Source organism: Prunus avium, chromosome 6 (assembly GCF_965620075.1).
Source record: "Prunus avium chromosome 6, drPruAviu1.hap1.1, whole genome shotgun sequence".
Lineage (NCBI taxonomy): Eukaryota > Viridiplantae > Streptophyta > Magnoliopsida > Rosales > Rosaceae > Prunus > Prunus avium.
The window spans coordinates 34,471,339-34,495,614 of NC_142289.1; the positions used below are offsets into that span (position 1 = coordinate 34,471,339).

Below are 24,276 nucleotides of genomic sequence, written 5' to 3' on the forward strand. Positions count from 1 at the left end.
ATCCATGGTTTATTCTTAACCAAATTCGCCCCCAAACACAATTCCATATCGAATCCCTAGTTTATTAAGCTAAATTCACTCAAATACTTCTCAATATAATTCAAATCAAATTTCCCTCGCAATGAGTCATTTATTCATTGCAATTTTTTGAACTACGAGTGGCTTGATTCCTGCAAGGGATACGTAGACACCCTGAGGTTCGACTTAGGAGCAGCAACAAAACCAAACACACGTTTTGTTTCTTTATGATGGAATCAAAGGGTGTTTCCTTGAAACAAGGGATTGTAATTAAGAGACACCGCGTCTCGAATGGGTCGAACCTAAAATAATAAAACCCCATTATTTAATTAGTGGTGGTGAAATTATGTTGGGAGGTTAACATTTTTCTTCAAAAGGATTTTATAAATTTCCTAAGGCAAGATGAGTTTTCGTTCTAGATTTAAGCACCCATCCATATTAGACTCCACTGGTATGAGCTGATTAAGTATCCTACTATCGTGAGACTAAATGGAAGTGTGCCTCCTCTGTCCATATACATGCTTGATGCTGATATTGGGCTTTTAAATGGAAATGCCTAGCTATGACCTAAGTTCACATGATGATGATGGCCATGTCCGGCTGGCAGGCGCCAAGAAGGTTGCTGAGGTTTCAATTACAGTGGCAGAATTCTTTGCTCTTCGGAATGGTTTAGCCCATGCTGTCTTCAAAGGCTGGAGCTACATCACGGTCGAGGGTGACTCGAAACTGGTGACTGACTCAGTGAACAATCTCTGCTCAGTTCCTTGGTGCATTACAGTTGATTCACGACGTGTTACACCTTGCTTCTTTTTGTGAAGAGATTAGATTTACTCATATTTTTAGGGAAGCTAATTCTGTAGCTGATACTTTAGCATCTTTGGGGCATTCCCTCTCCTTCTTTACTATGGGAATGTTGTTTCCCACTCTTTGTTGTTAACTCTTTCTATCTGGACCTCTTTGGGCTGCGTGCCCAAGAGGGTCTAAACTATGTTAAGGTTGTTTGTTTTCGTATTTTTTAAAAAAGAGCCTAAACTGGCTAAGGGATTAGCAGCAAAATTATTCTACCTGTAAGCATAGCACTTTTCATACCAACCGAACTTAGATAATCTTGCACAAGCTGTGGTTTCTCTGAGTTTCGGCTAGACTTTACTTGAATGCTATAAGAAAATAATTGCATAGAGAGCATTTGGGTTTGCTATAGGATGGAATGAAAAATGTTTTACGTACCATTCCCATTCCATTACGACAAGAATTTTTCTAGAGCTAGTTTTCTTAGAATGTGGTAATTAATTTTGAGTTGCAAAACAATCCAGTTAAAAAATGTTAAGGCGTGTTTAATTATTTTTTCACTACATCTATACATGTGACAAATATGATGTGAGCTAGAACCAACGTGCTGCACAAATATCAATTGACTATTAGATTTTGACAGATGAGAAGGGTGACTAGTGGCTTACAAACGAAACGATATGGATCAAAAGATTTTACCTAATTCTCAAAAATATTATGTACGTTTGTCCTCAACTGCAATAAAAAGTGTAGGGACTGCAGACTTTATTGTTACAGGGTTGACCCCATCCCATATTTGTCTTTATTTGTGTGAAGGTAAAAAGTCCCACATTAAAAAGTTGAGAACCTAGCAAGGGCTTATAAGGAGTTAGGCTACTCCCAATTTTGCTAATTGGTTTTGGGGTGGAACCTCAACTTCCTTCATGTGAGGGAGTAGCCCAACTCCTTATAAGCGCTTGCTAGGTTCTCAACTTTTCAATGTGAGACTTTTTACCTTCGCATTCTCACAATTTGCTTATTATGATCTGTGCAGCACCCGAGGACCATTCTATATTGCATAGTCTCATAAGGTTGCATAGCTGCAAGCTATTTGAATCTGTGAAAGACGAGAGAGAAAGAGGGAGGTAGATGGAAAAGAAAACACAGAGCTGTAAAAGGTTGGTTTTAGTCCCATGCCCATACCAAGGCCACATAAATCCAATGCTTCAGCTTGGTACCTTCCTTCACTCAAGGGGTTTTTCGATCACAATTGTTCACACTCATTTCAACTCTCCCAACCCTTCAAACCACCCTGAATTCACCTTCCTTCCGATACCAGATGGCCTCACTGAACACGAAATTTTGTCTGGGAACTTAGTAGCTATTCTGTTAGCTCTTAATGCCAATTGCAAAGCAAGCTTCCAGCAATGCCTGACTCAACTGATGGAACAAGAACCACAGAACAGCATTAGCATCATCTATGATGACATCATGTACTTCTCTGAAGCTGTGGCTAATTATCTGAACATTCCAAGCATCGTCTTACGCACTGTCAGCATTACCAATTTTGTTGCCCGCAGCACCGTCCTACAACTTCTTTCAAAAGGTTCCTTTCCCTTCCCAGGTATGTACCCTTCTATAAAACTCCAATGGTTAAGATTAATAGTATAGCTGATCTACCTCTCTGCAAAATGATCGGGAAGAGGCTAATGCCTGAGTCATCTTACTTAATGTATGATGTTTATTTTTCTTACTTATACCTAATTAAGACCACTACTCTGGATCACAGAATCTATGTCACGGAACCCGGTTCCTGACCTTGATCCCCTCAGGTTCAAGGATCTTCCCATCTCCAACTTTGACACATATGAGAACTATTCAAAACTAGTAGTTAATTTACACAAAGTGAGGACATCCGCAGCCGTCATTTGGAACACTGTGGACTGCCTTGAACAATCATCACTGGCACAGATCCAGCAACAATGTCAAGTTCCAATCTTCACCATAGGTCCTCTTCACAAGATTGCAACAGCAGCTTCAACTAGTTTACTAGAAGAGGACATCGGATGCATTACATGGCTTGACAAGCAATCCCATAACTCGGTTATCTATGTAAGCTTGGGAAGTGTAGCATCCATTAGTGAGAAAGAACTAGCTGAGATGGCTTGGGGGTTAGCTAACAGCAAGCAACCTTTCCTGTGGGTGATCAGGCCCGGATCAATTTGTGGTTCTGATTGGATTGAGCTATTGCCTCAAGGTTTCATAGAAGCTATTAGAGAAAGAGGTTGCATTGTGAAATGGGCACCCCAGAGGCAAGTTCTGGCGCATGACGCGGTGGGTGGATTTTGGAGCCATTGCGGTTGGAATTCAACGCTGGAAAGTTTATCAGAAGGGGTTCCAATGATATGTAGGCCCTGTTTTAGCGACCAGAAGGTGCATGCAAGGTATGTGAGCCAAGTATGTAAAACAGGGCTACAACTGGAGAATGAATTAGAGAGGGGAGAGATAGAGAGAGCTGTTAGAAAACTTATGGTAGATGATGATGGGAAGGGAATGAGGGAGGGGGCCAAGGAGTTGAAGGAGAAAATAGAAGTTAGTATGAAGGGTGGCTCTTCCTACCATTGCTTGAATGAGCTTGTGGAGCTTATAAGGTCATTTTGATTGGAACAACAAAGTGGTTTTGTCATCAACTAGGTCCTCTCTCATCAAATTGGTAGATTAAGGCTTCCTGGTTCCTGCATCTGATGTAAAGAAATTTTCATTCTAGTCCAAAGCGCATTAATAAGGATATTATGTATGATTCAAGGCTCTGGCCTGGCCAACCTGTGAATGTAATTTCTGTGGTGTTGCCCCCAAAAAATGTAGAATAATGGGTTTTCATGGTTGCTTTAATGCAGATTGGTCCCTATCTTTCTCACTTAAAAAATGAAAGATTTGAAAGACAGCTGCGTGAGCTATTGGTAGGTACAGAAGTTTTTCTCAACTACCAGACCTCGATGTATTGTGTGTCCTACTTGCATTAATGGCTGAAAATCACCAGCGCGACTGTACGAAGTGCTCCTCCGGAAAAAGAAAGAGCGAAAACGGATACATGTCTTTCAAAAAAGCATTCCCTTAATTAATTATGAGAAAATTGTTGCGTCTACCATAATATGTGAAAAAGATATTTGTTAACTCTGAGACGATGAAGGTCATTAAGCCATGCAAAACAAACACACACCTAAACGAGCCTTACAATATTTGGTGGGAGATGTTGAATGTGTTCACTTTTTGGCCTAATTTCATTTATAGAGAATTACGATGCATAAGACGTAAATAGATGATCCGGGCTCATCAATCATGAAAATAAAATTGTTAACACAACATATTACATCAACTCAGTTCTCTAAAACCAACCACGACCGGCCAATATACTTTTCAATCATTAGAGATGAAAGTCCAATACGTGCATCCAAAGTTTGCTTAATTCATGCATCCCTAACAATTTATGGTTATGTCCCTAACAATTTATGGAAAAAGACATTACTAATTGGCTTACCTAAATATTATTTACTGATGGTCTCTGCAGGGAGGACCACTCTATATATATTCCATACTCAAGCTCCTTTGAATTTCAAAAAGATTGTCAAGCAATATAAAGTTTCCATAGCCGCAAGCTATTGAGTGTCCTTGTGTGTGTGTGTGTGCCCATTTATCGGTGAGAAGGAAGAGCAAGAGGAAGAGGGAGGGAGGGAGATGGAAAAGAAAGCACAGAGTGGTCACAGGTTGGTCTTAGTCCCATGTCCATACCAAGGCCACATAAATCCTATGCTTCAGCTGGGCACCTTCCTTCACTCGAAGGGCTTTTCCATTTCAATTGTTCACACCCATTTCAACTCTCCAAACCCTTCAAACCACCCTGAATTCACCTTCTTTCCAATTCCAGATGGCTTAACTGCTGATGAGATTTCATCTGGGAATGTAGTAGCTATTATGTTCACTATTAACGCCAATTGCAAAGCGAGTTTCAAACAATGCTTGACTGATAGAGTGACGGAACAGGAACCGCAGAACAAAATCACCTGCATCATCTATGATGAATTTATGTACTTCTCTGAATCTGTGGCTAATGATCTAAACATTCCAAGAATCCTCTTACGCACACAAAGCGCTATCAATTTTATTGCTTGCAACGCTCTAATACGACTTCATTCGAAAGGTTGCACTTCCTTCCCAGGTATGTGCCCTGTTTCCTCCTTTCTATTTTTCTTTCTGTAAACGAAGAAAGAGGCTAATGCCTGGGTCATTTTTCATAGACAATGATGTTTATTTTTCTTACTTATAACTAAGACTATATCTCTGGATCACAGATTCTATGTCACTGAACTTGGTGCCCGAGCTTCATCCCCTCAGGTTCAAGGATCTCCCCATCTCCATTTTCGACACACTTGAAAACATCTTGAAACTAATGGCAAATGGACACGATGTTAGGACATCCTCAGCCATCATTTGGAACACCCCGGACTGCCTCGAGCAATCATCACTAGCACAGATCCAGCAACAATGCCAAGTTCCAATCTTCTCCATAGGTCCCCTTCACAAGATTGCAACAGCATCCTCCAGTAGTAGTTTACTGGAAGAAGACACCAGCTGCATTGCGTGGCTTGACAAACAATCCCATAACTCAGTTATCTATGTAAGCTTGGGGAGCTTAGCATTCATAAATGAGAAAGAGCTATTCGAAATGGCTTGGGGATTAATTAACAGCAGGCAACCATTTTTGTGGGTGATCAGGCCTGGATCAGTTTGTGATTCTGATGGGATTGAGCTACTGCCTCAAGGTTTCTCAGAAGCTATTGGAGAAAGAGGTTGCATTGTGACATGGGCACCCCAGATGGAAGTCTTGGCTCATGGTGCAGTGGGCGGGTTTTGGAGCCATTGTGGTTGGAACTCAACCCTGGAAAGTATGTCTGAAGGGGTTCCAATGTTATGCAGGCCATGCTCTAGCGATCAGAAGGTGAATGCAAGGTATGTGAGCCAAGTATGGAAAATAGGGTTACAATTGGAGAATGAATTAGAGAGAGGAGAGATAGAGAGAGCTGTTAAAAAACTTATGGTAGATGATGATGGGAAGGGAATGAGGATGAGGGCCAAGGATTTGAAAGAGAAAATAGAAGTTAGTATGAAGGGTGGCTCTTCCTACCATTGCTTGAATGAGCTGGTGGAGCTTATAAGGTCATTTTAATTACAAGAAGTGTGTTTTTTATTTCTTCAACTAAGTCCCTTGTCATCAGATTGATAGTTGAGGCTTCTTGCATCTGATATGAACAAACTTCTGTTTGTAGTACAATCAATCCAGATTTTACATTTCAAAATGGTTGAAGCAACAATACGAAGCTGTTCCAACTAACTCAGACAATCATTCCTCTAAACTTCTCTATTTTCGTTGATCACCACTACCAACAAAAAAGGGTGAAGAGGTTCTGTTATAGTACAAAACCAGGGTACCAAGATTTGCACTTTTATTTAGTTTAGGGTATGTTTAAGAAATTAGATATTTTTCATCTTTCTGAATATGGCATTGACCCTTTTCTTGGGAAATAAGGTTCTATGTTCTCTGGTTCTCATACCTAACTTTGACTCAAACCTGAAGACCTCTGATACTTGGAACATATCTGAATGCAGATTCTATGATGCTAGTACAAGAACTTCAACCACTCAAATTTGAAGCCTACCCATCACCAATTTCAGAGATTTGGATGACTTACTACAGCAACTGATTACGAAAGCCCACCATTTAAGCCCAAACAAGTGCCTTTCATTCTCCTAGCCTCAAGCTGACATCTTGGACTTCTTGCTTGTCACACAAGTCATGCTCTGTTTCATAAGTCCCAAATAGTTGCTTTAACGCTAGAACAGCCTACATCATATCAACGAGCTTGAACGATGAGAAACTTGCCCTATCGTCAGTTGTATATAATTACGTGTCTATCTCTCTTATCACATGGTTACCACCTAAAAATCTCTAATTTTAAACCACATGTCATTTAATTTCTGAGCGTTGTTGATTTCAATATGCTATAAATAAGAGATGGACATCGTGTGAGAGTCAACAATCTTTCTTTCTACTCCTAAAAATGGCATGTACCTTTTGAAATAAGATTTTCTGCTTAAATTCTGGTGCTGGTATTGTTCTTATGACCAGAACGACCTTATCTTGATATTTAGGATTAATTTAGGATTTCCTTGGACACTTAAGATTATTTATATTGAAAAGATAATTAGAAGGATGACCAAGTATGAGAGAAAATATATAGTCGATATTTATGTATTGTTGCTCTTGTATTTATCATATCTTACCCGTCTCACAACAAAATGCTCGTATACATAAGTAATGGACATCCTATAAGAGCCAAAATCTTTCTTTCCAATTTAAAAAACCACATTTGACATGGCGCAGGTGAAATAAATAAGATCATCCGTTTATCTATTACATGTTGACGTTGACATTGTGCTTATGACCATAATGATTTCATTATAGAGATTTACAATTAAGCATACGGTTTAGGATGTATAATTACATCAATAGTACTAATCAAACGAAAAAACCCTAGCTGCTTTCTCCATCTGTGAGTCCCAAAGGAAAAACTTCAGGGGGGGGAGGAAGAAGTGTCAGTGCCTCTCCTCCCCCTCCTTTCTTCTCATTTTTTCCTTTTGAGTTAGTGAATAAGTCCATTGGGGCGTGTTATATAAGTGGTGATTTCTTCTGAGCCATGATCAAATGAAGTTCCCCAATCACCCCTTTTAGGCTATGTTCTCAATCAAATCTTTCTCTCAAAACCTGCTCTCTAACATTGTTCATGTTCTCTTTTGGTTCTACATCGTCTTTGACGGAGGGTTCTTGTTTTTGTTTATTTGTTCACTATTATGTGAAGGTAGATAACTGGAAATCATATTTTCCTCATATCTATTACGGATGCGGTGGTGGGTGTGGCCACCACAGCGCTTCTTCAGGTGGTGGTGGTTTAGGGTTCATTTAGGCACATGTGTTGCTTTAGGGTTTCGGTCATGTTGGGTTTGTAGGCTTTGTTTGGGTTTATGGTTAATTGTGGTGATGTGAGTTAGTAGTTTTAGTGCGGCTTTTGTTCACTATAGTTTTGTTTTTCACATGTTAGTTTGTTGACCTCTTGGGATTTGTACTTCAAATGTCATGCTGATGTCTTTGATTGTACTATTGAAGTTTATCTAATAAAGTTTATGTTATATATAAATAAATAAATAACGAAAGTTCAAAACAGCATACCAATGGAAAAGATGTAAATAGACGACCTGAGCTCATCAATCATGAAAATAAAATTATTAACACAACATATTACTGATGACTTTATTATCCAGGTCAGCTCAGTTTGTTAGAATAGAATGGAGATCACGTGCTCTTGTTAGTATTGTTAGTAAGATCTGTTAGTTTGTTAAGCTGAGTTTTCTTTAGCTCTAAGCTTTCTGTTATATATATAAGCTGAGTTTTACGTTGTAATCGATTTGTGAAGCAAAATTAATACAAAACTTTATGAGATTTCTCTGCTTTCTTCTTCAATCTTCTCTTCTGTTATCAATTACATCAAGTCAGTTCTTCCTCTAAAACCACCCAATATACTTTTCAATCACTAGAGATGAGAGTCCAAAGTTTTCTTAATTCGGGAGATACGTGCAGCCAAAGTTTGCTTAATTCATGAAATGCGTGCTGAGAGAACCACATGCTTATTTCCCTAACAATTTATGGAAGAAGACATTACTAGTTGGCACTTAAATATTATTTACTGAATATGGTCTCTGCAGGGAGGACCACTCTATATATTACATAATCCAGCTCCAATGAATTTCAAGGAGGTAAGCCAAGCAATATAAAGTTTCCATAGCCACAAACTATTGAGTGTGTGTGCGTGCGTGCGCCTGTGCGCTCATATCAGTGAGAGAGAAGAGGAAGAAAGAGGGAGGGAGGGAGATGGAAAAGAATGCACAGAGTGGTCACAGGTTGGTCTCAGTCCCATGTCCATTCCAAGGCCACATAAACCCTAAGCTTAAGCTGGCAACCTTCCTTCACTCAAAGGGTTTTTCCATTTCCATTGTTCACACCCATTTCAACTCTCCAAACCCTTCAAACCACACTGAATTCACTTTTTTTCCGATTGCGGATGGCTTAACTGCTGATGAGATTTCATCTGGGAATGCACTAGCTATTCTGTCGGCCCTTAACGCCAACTGCAAAGCGAGTTTCGAATAATGCTTGACTGATAGAGTGATGGAACAAGAACCGCAGAACAAAATCACCTGCATCATCTATGATGGAATTATGTACTTCTCTGAATCTGTGATTATCTAAACATTCCAAGCATCCTCTTGCGCACAGAAAGCGCTATAAATTTTATTGCTCTCAACCCCCTCCTACGGCTTCATTCAAAAGGTCACACTCCATTCCAAGGTATGTGTGCCCTGTTTCCTCCTTTCTATGTGCTTCTTCTGCAAATAAGGGAAGAGGGTAATGCCTGATTTGTTTGCTTAGTGTATGATGTTTATTTTTTTTTACTTGTAACTAAGACCACAACTCTGGATCACAGAATCTATGTCACTGAACCCGGTGCCCGAGCTTCATCCCCTCAGGTTCAAGGATCTGCCCACCTCCATTTTCGAAACACTTGAAAACTATTTGAAACTAGTTGCTAATTTACAAAAAGTTAGGACATCCTCAGCGGTCATTTGGAACACCATGGACTGCCTTGAACAATCATCACTGGCATAGATCCAGCAAGAATTTCAAGTTCCAATCTTCACCGTAGGTCCTCTTCACAAGATTGCAACAGCGGCTGCATTGTGTGGCTTGACAAGCAATCCCATAACTCAGTTATCTATGTAAGCTTGCGGAGTCTAGCATGCTAAAATTTGAGAACTATTAGAGATTATTTGTTTGTGGGAATTTTTGTGTGTATTCTTCTCCTTGTAGGAGGTCATATTTATAATACAACAAAACCTGAATGGGCAAGTAAATAATAAATTCTTATTTCTATTTACAATAGGAAATCAGGAATTAAAGTAAATCAAATATAATTGTAATGGGAATCCTTGGTATGTAAGGAAAGAAAGTCAATGGTCCACAAGTCACGCCAACACTCCCCCTCACATTGGTGCATGGATGTCGCTAATGCCCAACTGATTCAGGGAATTGTGGAACGCTTTACTAGAAATTGCTTTTGTCAAAATATCCGCCAATTGATCCTCGGACTTTACGAAAGGAAACTGAATCACTTTAGCTTCAAGCTTCTGTTTGATATAGTGTCGATCTACCTCAACATGTTTGGTGCGATCATGTTGAACTGGATTCTGTGCAATAGCTATTGCAGCCTTGTTGTCACACAAGAGATTCATTATAGATGTAGGTCTATACCCAAGTTCAGTAAGCAACCCCTTTAACCAAATGAGTTTGCAAATTCCTTTGGTCATACCTCTGAACTCGGCTTCTGCACTGAATAAGGCGACCACCTTCTGTTTCTTGCTTCTCCATGTAACCAAATTACCTCCCACGAATGTAAAGTAACCGGATGTGGATTTCCTATATGTTATACTTCCTACCCAATCTGCATTTGTGTAACCATCAATATTCAGATGACCATGTTTTGAGAACATAAGTCCTTTTCCGAGTGCAGACTTGAAATATCTAAGTATCCGAATAATTACATTCATGTGGTCTTCACTCGGAGAATGCATAAATTGATTGACGACGCTCACCGCTTAAGCAATGTTTGGCCGAGTATGAGACAAGTATATCAATCTTCTCACTAACCTTTGGTATCTTTCATTGTTAGTTGGAACTTGATTTGGGTATTCTCCAAGATGATGATTCTGAACAATAGGAGTGTCTACAAGTTTGCAATCTAGCATTCCTGTGTCTATCAATAAGTCCAAGACATATTTCCTTTTATAGAGAAATATGCCTTGTTGTGATCGGGCCACCTCAATCCCCAAGAAATATTTGAGTCCACCTAGATTCTTTATCTCAAATTCAGTAGCCAAATAGTCTTGTAGCTGAGATATTTCATGTTTATCATTCCCAGTAATAATCATGTCGTCAATATAGATTATTAAAGCTGTTACCTTCCCTTTCTGATGTTTCAAGAACAAAGTATGATCTGAGTTACTCTGTCTGAAACCATTGTTTTTCATTGCCATGGTGAACCGTCCAAACCATGCACGTGGTGATTGTTTCAGTCCATACAACGCCTTTCATAATTTGCATACTGTTCTAGTATGAGTAGTATTATATCCAGGAGGAATGTCCATATACACCTCCTCCGTGAGTTCTCCATGTAGGAACGTATTCTTTACATCAAACTGGTGTAGTGACCAGTGTTGCGTCGATTCAGCTGCACCAAAATAGATTCAATTGCATCCTCAACTTGTGATACTCGCAAGTGCACGAGCCATTTGGTAGTATAGCATATGTAAGTGCGAGGTCGATCCCACGAGGATTGGTGATTGAATGATCCAATTCATTTCCCCTACATAAAACAGAAATGAAAAAGAAAATAAATAAAACAAGAAAAAAGGAAATAACTCAAGCAAATAAGTTCCCAAGTTCAATTAGATTAATGGATTGATTCTAGCTAAAGTATGATTAAGCCATGGTGTTTGGTCAAAACCTTGTGTTCCTAATTCCCTAATTTGATCATTTGTTGTCTAACCTAAAATTAAGCATTAGGAACCCATTAAGCATAGAAGAACATTTTAAACAACCAAGTATGTATCTAATCCCTGTTGTCGAATGTCCATACATACTCTTCCTATCCATAGTTCAATTCGAATTAAAGCATGGTGTCTACTCTTAATTCAAACCAAGATAGCTAACATGCAAGCCTAAATGGTGATCAATAATTCAAACTAGCATATTAACTTATAAGCATAATGAATAAGAACAAAAACCATAATTGAAACTTGGAAACTAATTAAACTTGAACACTTAAGAAAGAATGTACATTACAAATAAAATTAAAGTAGAACTTGAAAACTTGAAGGAAAATTTAGTAAAATCAATTTGTTACAACAATTGACAACTTGAAAGGAAACTAAGAGAATGTGAGGGAGAGAAGGGAAGGGAGCTCTAGAGAAGTGTTTGAGAGCTCCCCCCCTTGGGGTGTGTTTTGAAGCTTGAAGGCTTCTCTATTTATAGGGCTAAGAGGGAGGAACAACATGATGAAATCCAACACCACCATTCCTCTTTTAATACAACCCATAACTCACACTTCATCTTGTCTATGTTAGTGTGGTTGGAATCAATCTCATCCCATACTTCTTTTGCTGCACCTCAAGCTTTCTTCACATGGGATCAAAGGTGATCAATTGTGGCTGCCTTTTGCTGCCAACCCATGTGGTCTTCTTTTGGTTGTTGAACAAAAACGAGTCTTCTGAACCAGACTTGGTGTAGGAAGGCCAGAGGTTTCAAAACTTATCCAATGGGGCTCAAATTTGGATATGTTATAGTAGACACCCATTGGAACAACTTCTATGAAGAAAGTATTCCCATCGGAGCAGTAGAAGTGTGCGTTTTGGGCCTTGTAATTTGGCTGCCGAACAGAGACTGGAATTGACTTCATTTCATCTATGCTTTACATGCATGCACATGCTTTCTCTTTAATAGCTCCATTATGTACCAACTTGCTCCTTTAGAATTTCATTGCTGGAATGCCTCCCCACTTCACTCATTATGTTGGATCCAAAGTCAGTTGCAGCATGGGTGAGGCACATGGCTTAAAGGAGGAGACAAGGCTCAAAGCTGGCAGCTGCAAATCCTCCTGAGCATGGTTCAGTGTTGGACGGGCTAAGGACTCCACATATGTTCAATTGGGCTGAATTTTGGATATGTTATACTAGACACCCAATTGAACAACTTCTATGAAGAATGTCTCCTCATCAGAGTTGTGCAGATTGCTGAAATGAGACCTGCAAGGTGACTTACGAAACTGGACTGACAAGAAGTGTGGCCCAACTTTGGTTTTGTCTTTAAGCTCTTGCTCTTATCCCAATTAACCCTTAACATGCATGGATTGCATCAAATGTGATCTCTTGCTATCTTAACCTACAAAACACACAAACAGAGGTAAGTGACTCAAAATAAAGAGAAACTAAGCAAAATCACTACGTAAAGAAGGCAAGCAAGTGTATGAAATTATGGACTTATCAAAACAGAAAATGGATTAAAAGCAAAAGTATAACTCAATAACATAACCAAATCATAAGCTAGAAGGGTACAAAATGATATACAATTATGAACCGATCAACCAGTCCAAATTAGATGCGAGGGACAGTAAGACTCTGACTGTGTTTAATTTTGCAACTGGTGCAAAGGTTTCTTCATAATCTACGCCATAAGTCTGTGTGTTCACAAGTCTTGCCTTGTATCACTCGATAGATCCATCAGTGTTGTGATTTATGGTAAACACCCATCTACATCCGACAGTCTTTTTTCCTCGTGGTAAAGTTTCTAGTGTCCAAGTCTGATTCTTCTCAAGAGCTTTCATCTCTTCCTTTATAGCTTGAACCCACTTAGGATCTTTAAACACTTCAGCAACCTTGGTTGGGATATGAATAGTAGACAACTGATGCACAAAGGCCTTAAGTGGTTCAGACAGCTTCTCAGTGGATACATGATTCGCAATTGGATACTTTGAAGTCTTGTCAATATAAGGTGAATAACGATTTGGTGGCTTTCCACGATTCTACCTGAAAGGTAATTGGTATCCAATATATTTATCCTCTAAATTCACAAGTGTAGTAGGAGTAGTTACCTCAAGGATATTCTCAGGAGATTGGTCTGTTGGTACTGTTGAATTAGAGGGGGGGTCTTCATCTTGTTGTTCTGTATTGTCTGTAGGTGTGAGACTCGAATCAGGTGGGTCAGGCAATTGATTATTATGAATGGGTGATTGATTGCTTTTCGACAGAGAGTAATCTCGTGCTCCAGACTCGGGACAATCGATCATTTCTGTACAAAGGAGAATTTCTTCATTTTCCAAGTTGCTCCAATTTTGTTCTTCACTTCGTATCTCTCCAGACTCGGGACAATGGGTCATGGAAGAACAACTCAGATTTCAGAAAGGTCACATCAAAAGTGACATAGGTACTTCGGGTAGGAGGGTGATAACAGCGGTAGCCTTTCTGATGAGTGGCATATCCCACAAAAACACAATGAAGCGCACATGGATCAAGTTTGCTACGTTGATTTTTGTGGAGATGAACAAAAGCCACACATCCAAAGATTCGGGGTGTGAGTACCAAAACAGATGGCAGGGGTCTGTGTTGCGCAAGCACTTATAAGGGAGTTTTAAAGGTCAATACACCAGAAGGCATGCGGTTGATCAGGTGAACTGCGGTGACAATAGCATCATCCCAGTGATGGCGAGGAACATAAGCGCTAATTAGAAGTGCTCAGGAGGTTTCAAGAAGATGTCGATTCTTTCGTTCAACAAGACCATTTTGTTGCGGTGTTTGAGGACAAGGCGTCTCATGAATAATTCCATGTTATTGGAAGTAAGCCTGAAAGTCATGATTGACAAATTCTCCACCATTTTTTGAGCGAAGAATCTGGATTTGAGCATTGAATTGAGTTTTCATCTGTTTGTGGAAGGATTGAAAATGGGAAAAAACACTTCGTTTTTATTCTTCAGCAAATAAAGTCATGTCATCTATGTACAATCATCTATGAATGTGACAAACCATCGAACACCAGAAGGAGCAGTGATATGTGAAGGTACCTAGACATCATAGTGAATTAACGTAAACGAAGTAGTAGACTTGTTCGTACTCAACGAATAGGGCACACGGTGACTCTTGGCCAAAATACAAGTATCACATGTAAAGTTGGAGTCCTTGAAACCTGAGAATAAATCTGGTATAAGATGCCTCATATAACTAAAAGATGGATGTCCCAATCGACGGTGCCACAACCAGATTTGCTTTTGTTTGCTATCAAAGGGATGCGTCACATTGTTAGCCATGCCGGGACTTAAGTCATCTACATAATATAGCCCCCATTTCTTAGTACCACAACTAATAATCTCTTTAGTGTGAATATCCTAAAGCAAACAAAAACTCGGGTAAATGAGTACACAACAATTCAATTGTTCAGTAAGCTGACTAACTGACAACAATTTATTGGATAAAGATGGAACAAATAAAGTATTAGACAGTGAGAGAGAGAATAAGAGTGCAATAGTGCCAGCCCATGTCACAGGATAAGTAACTTCAGTGGCGTTAGCAATACAAGTTCATCGAGGTTGGGTAGTATTTAGAAAATCATCAAGATCAAACGTCATATGATCAGTTGCACTAGAATCAATTATCCAACTCGTGGAATCACTCTTAACCAAAGTATGGAATCCATAACCAGTATCATTACGGGTCGTATCGGGTAGTGTTCAATCTTTGAGAGTGGCCCACTATTCGAGGTAGCCATGCAATTTAAAACAAGCCTCACGAGTGTGTCTTGAATCACCACAGTATGCACAATCTCATCCATGTGTTGGGGTCGTTAGTTGGGAAGTCATAATTTGTGCAGCGTAAGATGCATAGGATACAAGTTTAGTAGGAATCCGGATCGAGATCTGAGCCTGAGTCGGGGTCGAAGTCAAATTCGGGATATGGGTCTGAATCATAGACATATTCGGGGTTGGGGTCATCGTCGTCGTAGTCAATGTCGGGGTCGTCATCGTAGTCGGGGTCGGGATGTTCAAAATAAGATCTTGATTCAGGAACGGGTTCGAGGTCATCAAAATAGGATCCTGATTTAGGATCGGGTTCGGGGTCGGGGTCGAAGTCTGCATCTGTAGGAGCTGAGCCACTTGGGCACTCAACTCGGCTATGGTTGGTTGAGAAGGAGAGAAGGAGTCAGTGGTGCTACCTCCATGAGGGTTGAAAAAAATCATCAACCCCCATAGCGGCAACGGGGGTTGGAAACTAGATTTAGCAATTCCAAGATCTCTGCTCTTATACCATGCTAAAATATGAGAACTATGAGAGAATATTTGTTTGTGAAAATTATTTTCTGTGAATTCTTCTCCTTGTAGGAGGCCATATTTATAATACAACAAAACCTGAATGGGCAAGTAAATAATAAATTCCTATTTCTATTTACAGTAGGAAATCAGGAATTAAAGTAAATCAAATATAATTATAATGGGAATCATTGGTATGTAAGGAAAGAAAGTCAATGGTCCACCTAACAGCAAGCAACCTTTCTTGTGGGTGATCAGGCCTGGATCAATTTGTGGTTTAGATTGGATTGAGCTACTGCCTCAAGAATTCATAGAAGTTGTTGGAGAAAGAAGTAGCATTGTTAAATGGGCACCCCAGATGGAAGTTTTGGCACATGACGCAGTGGGCGGGTTTTGAAGCCATTGCAGTTGGAACTCAACCCTGGAAAGTTTATTAGAAGGGGTTTCGATGATATGCAAGCCGTGCTTTGGCGATCATAAGGTGCAGGCAAGGTATGTGAGCCAAGTATGGAAAGTAGGGTTGCAATTGGAGAATGAATTAGAGAGGGGAGAGATAGAGAGAGCTGTTAGAAAACTTATGGTAGATGATGATGGGAAGGGAATGAGGGTGAGGGCCAGGGAGTTGAAGGAGAAAATAGAAGTATGAAGGGTGGCTCTACCTACCATTCCTTGAATGTGCTTGTGGAGCTTATAAGGTCATTTTAATTACAGCTGTGGTTTTTTCTCAACTAAAAGTCTTTTCTAGAACGAACTCACACAATCATTACAGTATTTGGTGGGAGATGTTGAATGCTTGGCGAGTAGGCCTTCTATTCTGACAAATAAGTAATGGACATCATGTAAGAGTCAAAATCTTTCTTTCAAATTTCAAAAACCATGTGGCATTTCCCTTATGAAATAAATAAGATCATCTGTTTATCGGTTCATGTTGATGCTGATACTATGACCACCGCTATTTCATTTATAAAGATTTACGAATCACGATTAAGCATAGGGTTTAGGGTGTAGAATTATATCAAAATAATAATTAAATGAAAATTCAAGACGACACGTCGTACCAAGTAGATAGAGGATGCTGGCTCATCAATTTCTCGCTTGAACTTAATAAGAAATCATGACAGTAAAATTATTAACATAACAACCAGTTTGACAAAGATGTTTAGGAATTAATACATCAAGTCAGTTCTTCCTCTAATACCAGACACAACAACCAGTCAATATACTTTTCAATATTAATTCATGAACTGTAGCAGCCAGCTGTGCTGAGAACTACAAGCTTATGTTCCAAACAAATGGAAAAAGACAAACTTATTATTAATTGGTTTATCTAAATATTATCTGCTTAGCATGGGTCTCTATTACATACTCAAGCCCCAATGAATTTCAAGGAGACAGTCAAGCAATATAAAGCTTCCATAGCCGCAAGCTATTGAGTGTCTTTGTGCGTGTGTGTATGCGCTTGTCGGTGAGACAGAAGAGGAAGACGGAGGGAGGGAGATGGAAAAGAAAGCACAGAGTGGTCAACTGTTGGTCTTAGTTCCATGCCCATACCAAGGCCACATAAACCCTATGCTTAAGCTCGGTACCTTCCTTCACTCAAAGGGCTTTTCCATTTCAATTGTTCACACCCATTTCAACTCCCCAAACCCTTTAAACCACCCCGAATTCACCTTCTTTCCAATACCAGATGGCTTAACTGCTGATGAGGTTTCTTCTGGGAATGTAGTAGCTATTGTGTTTGCTATTAACGCCAATTGCAAAGCGAGTTTCAAACAATGCTTAACTGATAGAGTGACAGAACAAGAACCGCAGAATAAAATCACCTGCATCATCTATGATGAATTTATGTACTTCTCTGAATCTGTGGCTAATGATCTAAACATTCCAAGAATCCTCTTACGCACGCAAAGTGCTACCAATTTTATTGCTCGCAACGCTATGATACGACTTCATTTGAAAGGTTGCACTCCCTTCCCAGGTATGTGCCCTGTTTCCTCCTTTCTATGTTTCTTTCTGCAAACGAGGAAAGTGGCTATTGCCCGAGTCATTTTTCTTAAGAGTATGATGTTTATTTTTCTTACTTATAACTAAGACTATAACTCCGGATCACAGAATCTATGTTAGTGAACTCGGTGGCTGAGCTTCATCCCCTCCGGTTCAAGGATCTGCCCATCACCATTTTCGACACAGTTGAAAACTATTCGAAACTATTGGCTATTGCCAACAACGTTAGGACATCCTCAGCCATCATTTGGAACACCCCGGACTGCCTTGAACAATCATCACTAGCAAAGGTCCAGCAACAATGTCAAGTTCCAATCTTCTCCATAGGTCCTCTTCACAAGATTGCAACAGTAGCCTCCAGTAGTTTACTAGAAGAAGACACAGGCTGTGTTGCGTGGCTTGACAAACAATCCCATAACTCAGTTATCTATGTAAGCTTGGGGAGTCTAGCATCCATCAGTGAGAAAGAACTAGCCGAAATGGCTTGGGGATTAATTAACAGCAGGCATCCTTTTTTGTGGGTGATTAGGCCTGGATCAATTTGCGGTTCTCATTGGATCGAGCTACTGCCTCAAGGTTTCCTAGAAGCTGTTGGAGAAAGAAGTTGCGTCGTGAAATGGGCACCCCAGATGGAAGTCTTGGCGCATGGCGCAGTGGGCGGGTTCTGGAGCCATTGTGGTTGGAACTCAACCCTGGAAAGTATATCTGAAGGGGTTCCGATGTTATGCCGGCCGTGCTTTAGTGATCAGAAGGTGAATGCAAGGTATGTAAGCGAAGTATGGAAAATAGGGATACAATTGGAGAATGAATTAGAGAGGGGAGAGATAGAGAGAGCTGTTAGGAAACTTCTGGTAGATGATGATGGGAAGGGAATGAGAGTGAGGGCCAAGGAGTTGAAGGAGAAAATAGAAGTTAGTTTGAAGGGTGGCTCTACCTACCATTTCTTGAATGAGCTTGTGGAGCTTTTAAGGTCATTTTAATTGGAACAAGAAGTGTTTTTTTCCTCTCAACTAAGTGATTTCTAGAACGAACTCCACACAATCATTCCCTCCCCCTTAACCATCCTTACAATATTTGGCGGGAGATGTTAAATGCTAGGCCTCTTTGTAATCTGATAAATAAGTAATGGACATCATGTAAGAGTCAAAATATTTTTTCCAATTTCAAAACAACAGGGGACATGTCTCTAGTGAAATAAATAAGATCATCTGTTTATCTGTTCATGTTGATGTTATTACCGCCCTTTTGACCATCACCATTTGATAAAGATTGACTATGAAGCAGAGGGTTTAGGGTGTAGAATTATATCAAAAGTATAACTAAACGAAAGTTCAAGACGACATGGTGTACCAATACAGAAGAAGTAAATAGGGGATGCTGGCTCATCTTGAACTTAATAAGAAATAATAAAACAAAATTATTAACATAAAGAAATATAGTATCATGTTACTACGAGTCATCAATTGTTTACTGAAAGAGGATGAGTAGGACTCATTCCTTGAAGATGCAGCCATGTTTGATAAAGATTTTACATCAGTTTCCTCCCCTAAAACGACCCACAACTAGCCAATATACTTTTCAATCTTAGAGATGAGTATCCAAAGTTCACTTATTTCATGAAACGCAACACCCAGCTGTCCTGAGAACCACATGCTTCTGTCCCAAACAATTTATGGAAAAAAGCCAACTTATTATTAATTGACATACTCAAGCTCCAACGAATTTCAAGTTCCATAGCCAGAAGCTATTGAGTGTCTGTGTGCGCATGCGCATATCAGTGAGAGAGAGAGAGAGAGAGAGAGAGAGAGAGAGAGAGAGATGGAAAGAAAGCACAGAGTGGTCAAAGGTTGGTCTTAGTCCCATGTCCATATACCAAGGCCACATAAATCCTATGCTTCAGCTGGGCACCTTCGTACACTCAATGGCCGTTTCCTTCTCAATTCTTCACACCATTTCAACTCTGCAACCCTTCAAACCACCCTGAATTCGCCTTCTTTCCAATACCAGATGGCTTAACTGCACATGAGATTTCATGCCCTTCTCTGAAGTTGTGGCTAGTTATTCGAACATTCCAAGCATCGTCTTACACACTGTCAGCGTTACCAATTTTGTTGCCCGCTGAACAGTCCTACAACTTCATTCAAAAGGTTACATTCCCATACTTGTTATGTACCTTCTGTTGACATGAGCCTTCCTAATTAATCAATGAGATTTATTTCCTTGATTAATTAGGGAATTTACTTTCTTATTTTATATAGTTGACATATCATTGTATAATTAGGAGATATTCTCCTAATTGATTATTGTATCTATTTATTCCCTATTTATTTTCCTTGTAAAGTACTCATGTAAATGTTGGAAAATTGGCTCGCATAAAGGATACAAGGTTTCGGACTAGTGACCGGTCGCCTGCTATTTGCGACCGGTCGTTTCGAAGCAGAGTCGAAGTCTGGAGCAATATCGATTCGCGACCGGTCGCCTTCTATTTGCGACCGGTCGTTTCGAAGCAGAGTCGAAGTCTGGAGCAAAACCTTCTTGCGACCGGTCGCAAGCTACCAATGACCGGTCGCCCAGCACGTGCTGTTTCTGATTCCTCGAGTTTTGGACTCCATTTTCAAGGGCTATCGCCTCCTACCTACTTGCAAGGACTCTAGGGGTCACTTCTAAGTCAGAAGAACGTTGGCAATCAGTTGGGAGGTTGGAGGTAGCATTGAAGGACATTGGAAGACTTGTTTTCAAGGTGTAGCCACCCTATTGTTCTATATAGGGTGGCTACACAAGTAACCATCAATACATAGCTTGTGGCTGGCCTAACCTGTGGTCTATGTCAGGTATTCAAGGGCAGAACGTAGGAGACAAAGCAAGGGTTTTCTCTCAAGTCTAGAGGCTTATGTATTAAAGGAAAGAGTGAGCAAGTCTGAAATGGTAAGAGAGTTAGAGAGAGTTGGAAGAAAAGTAGCTGGGAACTAGTGAGTCAAGAGGAGGAGAGAATTCTCAAGTGTATCAAGGTGTTGAGCAAGGGTGTGAGAGAAACAGATTGTGAGGGTAGTGTTCTAAGGGGGTTTCCATTTGTAAACCAAAGTTGTAACCTATCTTCACTAGTGAAATTTCTCAAGGGGATCACCAAAGAGGATGTAGGCAAATTGCTGAACCTCTATAAACACTTGTGTCTTTTGTGCTTGATTATTTTCTGTGTGTGTGTGTAAGATTCATCCATCATTGAGTCTTGTCCAAAGTCCATCAACAACAAGGTCTAAAGGGGAGTGAGTTGGTTCTAATTCACAACAAGTGGTATCAGAGCTGTGTTGGCAGCTGTGCTAGTTCTTCTTTTGGAGTGCTAGTGTGTTGAAGATGGCAAGTGACAAGGAAGTTGAGAGTGGTGGCAGCTCACAGCAGCTGAAGCAACCACAAGCAACAAGCATGAAAGTGGAGTTAAAGCCTTTCACAGGGAAGGAGAACTTCACACTTTGGCAACGAAGGATGAAGTCAGCTTTTACACAACAAAATCTCCATGTTGTGTTAGTTGGCAAGGAAAAGAAGCCAACTAGCATGACAGATAATGAATGAAGTGTTCTTGACGAGTTAGCTAGAGGAGCCATCGAAAACTACCTCTCCGATGAGGTGCTCATCAACGTGATGAAGGATACAGCGAAGCAAACATGGGAGAAGCTCGAAGAGATGTTTGCAGGGAAGTCGTTGTCCAACAAACTCTTCCTCAAGGAAGAACTCCTAAATCTGAAAATGGATGAGAGAGGTAATCTAATGGAACATTTAAGTAGTTTCAATAGATGTGTTGCTGACTTGCAGAGAATGGAAGTTAATTATAGTACGGAGGATAAGGCTCTTATGTTGTTGACATCCTTACCTCCGTCCTATAAGCACTTCCGAACCACTCTTATGTTCGGGAAGGTTACTCTGGATTTTGAGCCTGTGGTGCAAGACATCATGACACACCATAGGATGGCTCAATGTTCAGGAGAAAACTCTCAAGGCGAAGGTCTAGTTGCAAAGACCGGAGAGAGAGGCCGTTCAAAGAAGCGTGAAGGCAAGAAAGGCAACAGAGGAAGGTCCAAATCCAAGGCAAAAGAAGGTTGTTTCGAATGTGGGTCAAAGGAGCATTGGAAAAAGAATTGCCCCATATGGAAGGAGAAGAAGAACAAAGGAAAGAATGCAGCAAACACAGCTGAGGAAATCACAGAAAGTGATGGTGAGCTTTTATGTGTTAATAGCAATGTTAAAACTAATGCATTTGCTAATTCTTCAAGGTGTTCCTCTTCCGATTGGATTTTGGATTCCGGATGCTCATATCATATGTGCTCAAACAAGGAGTGGTTTGATACATATGAGAAAGAAGAAGGTGGTGAAGTTATGATGGGGGATGGCTCAATTTGTGGAGTCAAAGGCATAGGTTCAATCAAGGTGAAGATGCATGATGGGGCTGTTAGGACGCTTGGAATGGTAAGATACATTCCAAAATTGCGTAAGAATCTCATTTCCCTTGGAACTCTTGATAAGAATGGTTATTCATTTAGAGCTAATGGAGGGAAACTCATAATCTCAAAAGGTTCACTTGTGGTTATGAAGGGGGAGGTTCAACCTAATTGTCTATATAGATTGTGTGGTACAACAATTACAGGTGGAGCAGCTGTATCCACAAGCAAGGACTCGGAGGATGAAACTCAGCTTTGGCATTTGAGGCTAGGGCACATGAGTGAGAGGGGCATGCTGGAACTACACAACAGAAAGTTGTTGAAAGGTGTTCAAAGTTGCAAGCTTGAGTTCTGCAAATCATGTACCATGGGAAAACAATCAAAGGTAGCTTTCAAGCAACGAAACAAAGAGGAGGGAAGCACGGGTGTGCTAGATTATATTCACACGGATGTATGGGGGCCATCACCGGTTAAATCAAAAGGTGGAGCTCGTTACTTTGTGACTTTCTTGGATGATTTTTCCAGGAAGGTTTGGGTCTACTTCATGAAGGAGAAATCTGAGGTCTTCACCAAATTCAAAGAGTGGAAGGCGGAAGTGGAGAACCTAACCGGAAGAAAAATCAAGATTCTAAGGAGTGACAATGGTGGTGAATATAAAGACAGCAAGTTCCTTGAGTTTTGTAGAAATGAAGGCATCAAGAGACACTTCACCGTTAAGAAAACGCCCCAACAAAATGGAGCTGCGGAAAGGATGAATAGAACTCTCATGGAGCGTGAGAGATGTATGAGGATTCATGCGGGATTGCCCGAATCATTTTGGGCGGAGTCGGTTAACCACACTGCCTATTTGGTTAATCGATCGCCTTCAAGAAATCTTGAGTTCAAATGTGCAGAGGAGGTATGGTCTAATAAGTCAATTGATTATACTAATCTTAAGGTGTTTGGATGCAGTGCATATGCACTTATTCCTAGTGATGAAAGATCCAAGTTGAAGCCAAAGTCTCTTGAATGCATTTTCATCGGATTTGAGAGCGGTGTGAAGGGTTTCAAGCTATGGGATCCGGTGAACCACAAGAAGATACTAAGCAGGGATGTTGTGTTTGATGAGAAGACCATGCCTATGAACAAAGTCAAGAATTCAGAGGCAAAGGAGGATGTTGTTGAGAGGGAAACAACCATTGAAGTTCCACTCAAGAAGGTGTTTAGGGATACTTCACAAGAACAGCCAACTGAAGACGTTCAGGAGGAGGTGGAGTCCGACATTGAGGAGGAAGATGCTGGGCAACAACAACAACAAACTCAAGAGGAAGAAGAGGCTCAAGAACAGGTGGAGCCATCATCTATAGCTCGGTCCAGGCCCAAGAGAACCATCAAACCACCTCAAAGGTTTGGATGGGACAAGGATGCAGTTCACTATGCTTTGAATGCTAGTGAAGAAGAACCAACCACGTTCCAAGAGGCTGTTGAGAACAAGGAACGGGAAAGTTGGATGGAAGCTATGATGCAAGAGATGGAATCTCTACACCAAAACTCAGTTTGGGAGTTAGTTCCTAAACCCAAAGGTCGAAAGGTTATTGGCTGCAAATGGGTGTTTAGGAAGAAAGAAGATATGCATGGGAAGGGAGCCACCATATTCAAAGCTCGATTGGTGGCTAAAGGATACTTGCAAAAGGAGGGAGTTGATTATGATGTAATTTTCTCTCCGGTGGTGAAACATACTTCTATACGGCTACTACTCTCCTTAGTAGCTCAAGAGAACATGGAGGTGGAACAAATGGATGTGAAGACTGCTTTTCTCCATGGTGACTTGGAGGAAGACATCTACATGAGCCAACCTCAAGGGTTCATTGAAGCAAGCAAGGAAAATCTGGTTTGTAGGTTGAAGAAGTCTTTGTATGGGCTGAAGCAATCTCCAAGATAGTGGAACGAGTGCTTCGATTCTTTCATGATGAAGATTGGGTATAGAAGATGTGAATCAGATTGCTGCGTATACACTCATGCATTCAAGGATGGTAATTTCATCCTTTTGCTTCTTTATG

At 40.4% G+C, this 24,276-nt stretch overlaps 3 protein-coding genes and 1 pseudogene across 4 annotated transcripts; all 4 read left to right on the top strand.

The window, feature by feature from the left end:
* The first annotated feature begins 1,731 nt into the window (after positions 1-1,731).
* LOC110769218 (UDP-glucose iridoid glucosyltransferase-like) lies at positions 1,732-3,666 on the top strand. Its single transcript, XM_021973155.2, has 2 exons — positions 1,732-2,410; positions 2,576-3,666. The coding sequence occupies exons 1-2, from the start codon at positions 1,936-1,938 to the stop codon at positions 3,445-3,447; spliced, it is 1,347 nt and encodes a 448-aa protein (XP_021828847.2). The 5' UTR covers positions 1,732-1,935; the 3' UTR covers positions 3,448-3,666.
* A 329-nt stretch (positions 3,667-3,995) lies between these two features.
* On the top strand, positions 3,996-6,993 carry LOC110769219 (UDP-glycosyltransferase 76E2-like). The gene is made up of 2 exons (XM_021973157.2): positions 3,996-5,002; positions 5,136-6,993. The coding sequence occupies exons 1-2, from the start codon at positions 4,522-4,524 to the stop codon at positions 6,008-6,010; spliced, it is 1,356 nt and encodes a 451-aa protein (XP_021828849.2). The 5' UTR covers positions 3,996-4,521; the 3' UTR covers positions 6,011-6,993.
* A 1,765-nt stretch (positions 6,994-8,758) lies between these two features.
* Positions 8,759-16,523, top strand: LOC110769192 (UDP-glycosyltransferase 76E2-like; annotated as a pseudogene). The gene is made up of 4 exons (XR_015836309.1): positions 8,759-9,244; positions 9,381-9,692; positions 10,771-10,793; positions 16,007-16,523. The product of XR_015836309.1 is annotated as a UDP-glycosyltransferase 76E2-like (transcript).
* A 631-nt stretch (positions 16,524-17,154) lies between these two features.
* LOC110769209 (UDP-glucose iridoid glucosyltransferase-like) lies at positions 17,155-19,030 on the top strand. Its single transcript, XM_021973139.2, has 2 exons — positions 17,155-17,781; positions 17,916-19,030. Exons 1-2 carry the CDS (start codon positions 17,301-17,303, stop codon positions 18,785-18,787), a joined length of 1,353 nt encoding a protein of 450 aa, XP_021828831.2. The 5' UTR covers positions 17,155-17,300; the 3' UTR covers positions 18,788-19,030.
* Positions 19,031-24,276: the final 5,246 nt, after the last annotated feature.

Coding starts and splice junctions, on each gene's coding strand:
- LOC110769209 (XM_021973139.2), top strand. CDS start 17,301: ATGGAAAAGAAAGCACAGAGTGGTCAACTGTTGGTCTTAGTTCCATGC. Junction 17,782..17,915: donor AGGTTGCACTCCCTTCCCAG/GTATGTGCCCTG, acceptor TCCGGATCACAG/AATCTATGTTAGTGAACTCG.
- LOC110769219 (XM_021973157.2), top strand. CDS start 4,522: ATGGAAAAGAAAGCACAGAGTGGTCACAGGTTGGTCTTAGTCCCATGT. Junction 5,003..5,135: donor AGGTTGCACTTCCTTCCCAG/GTATGTGCCCTG, acceptor TCTGGATCACAG/ATTCTATGTCACTGAACTTG.
- LOC110769218 (XM_021973155.2), top strand. CDS start 1,936: ATGGAAAAGAAAACACAGAGCTGTAAAAGGTTGGTTTTAGTCCCATGC. Junction 2,411..2,575: donor AGGTTCCTTTCCCTTCCCAG/GTATGTACCCTT, acceptor TCTGGATCACAG/AATCTATGTCACGGAACCCG.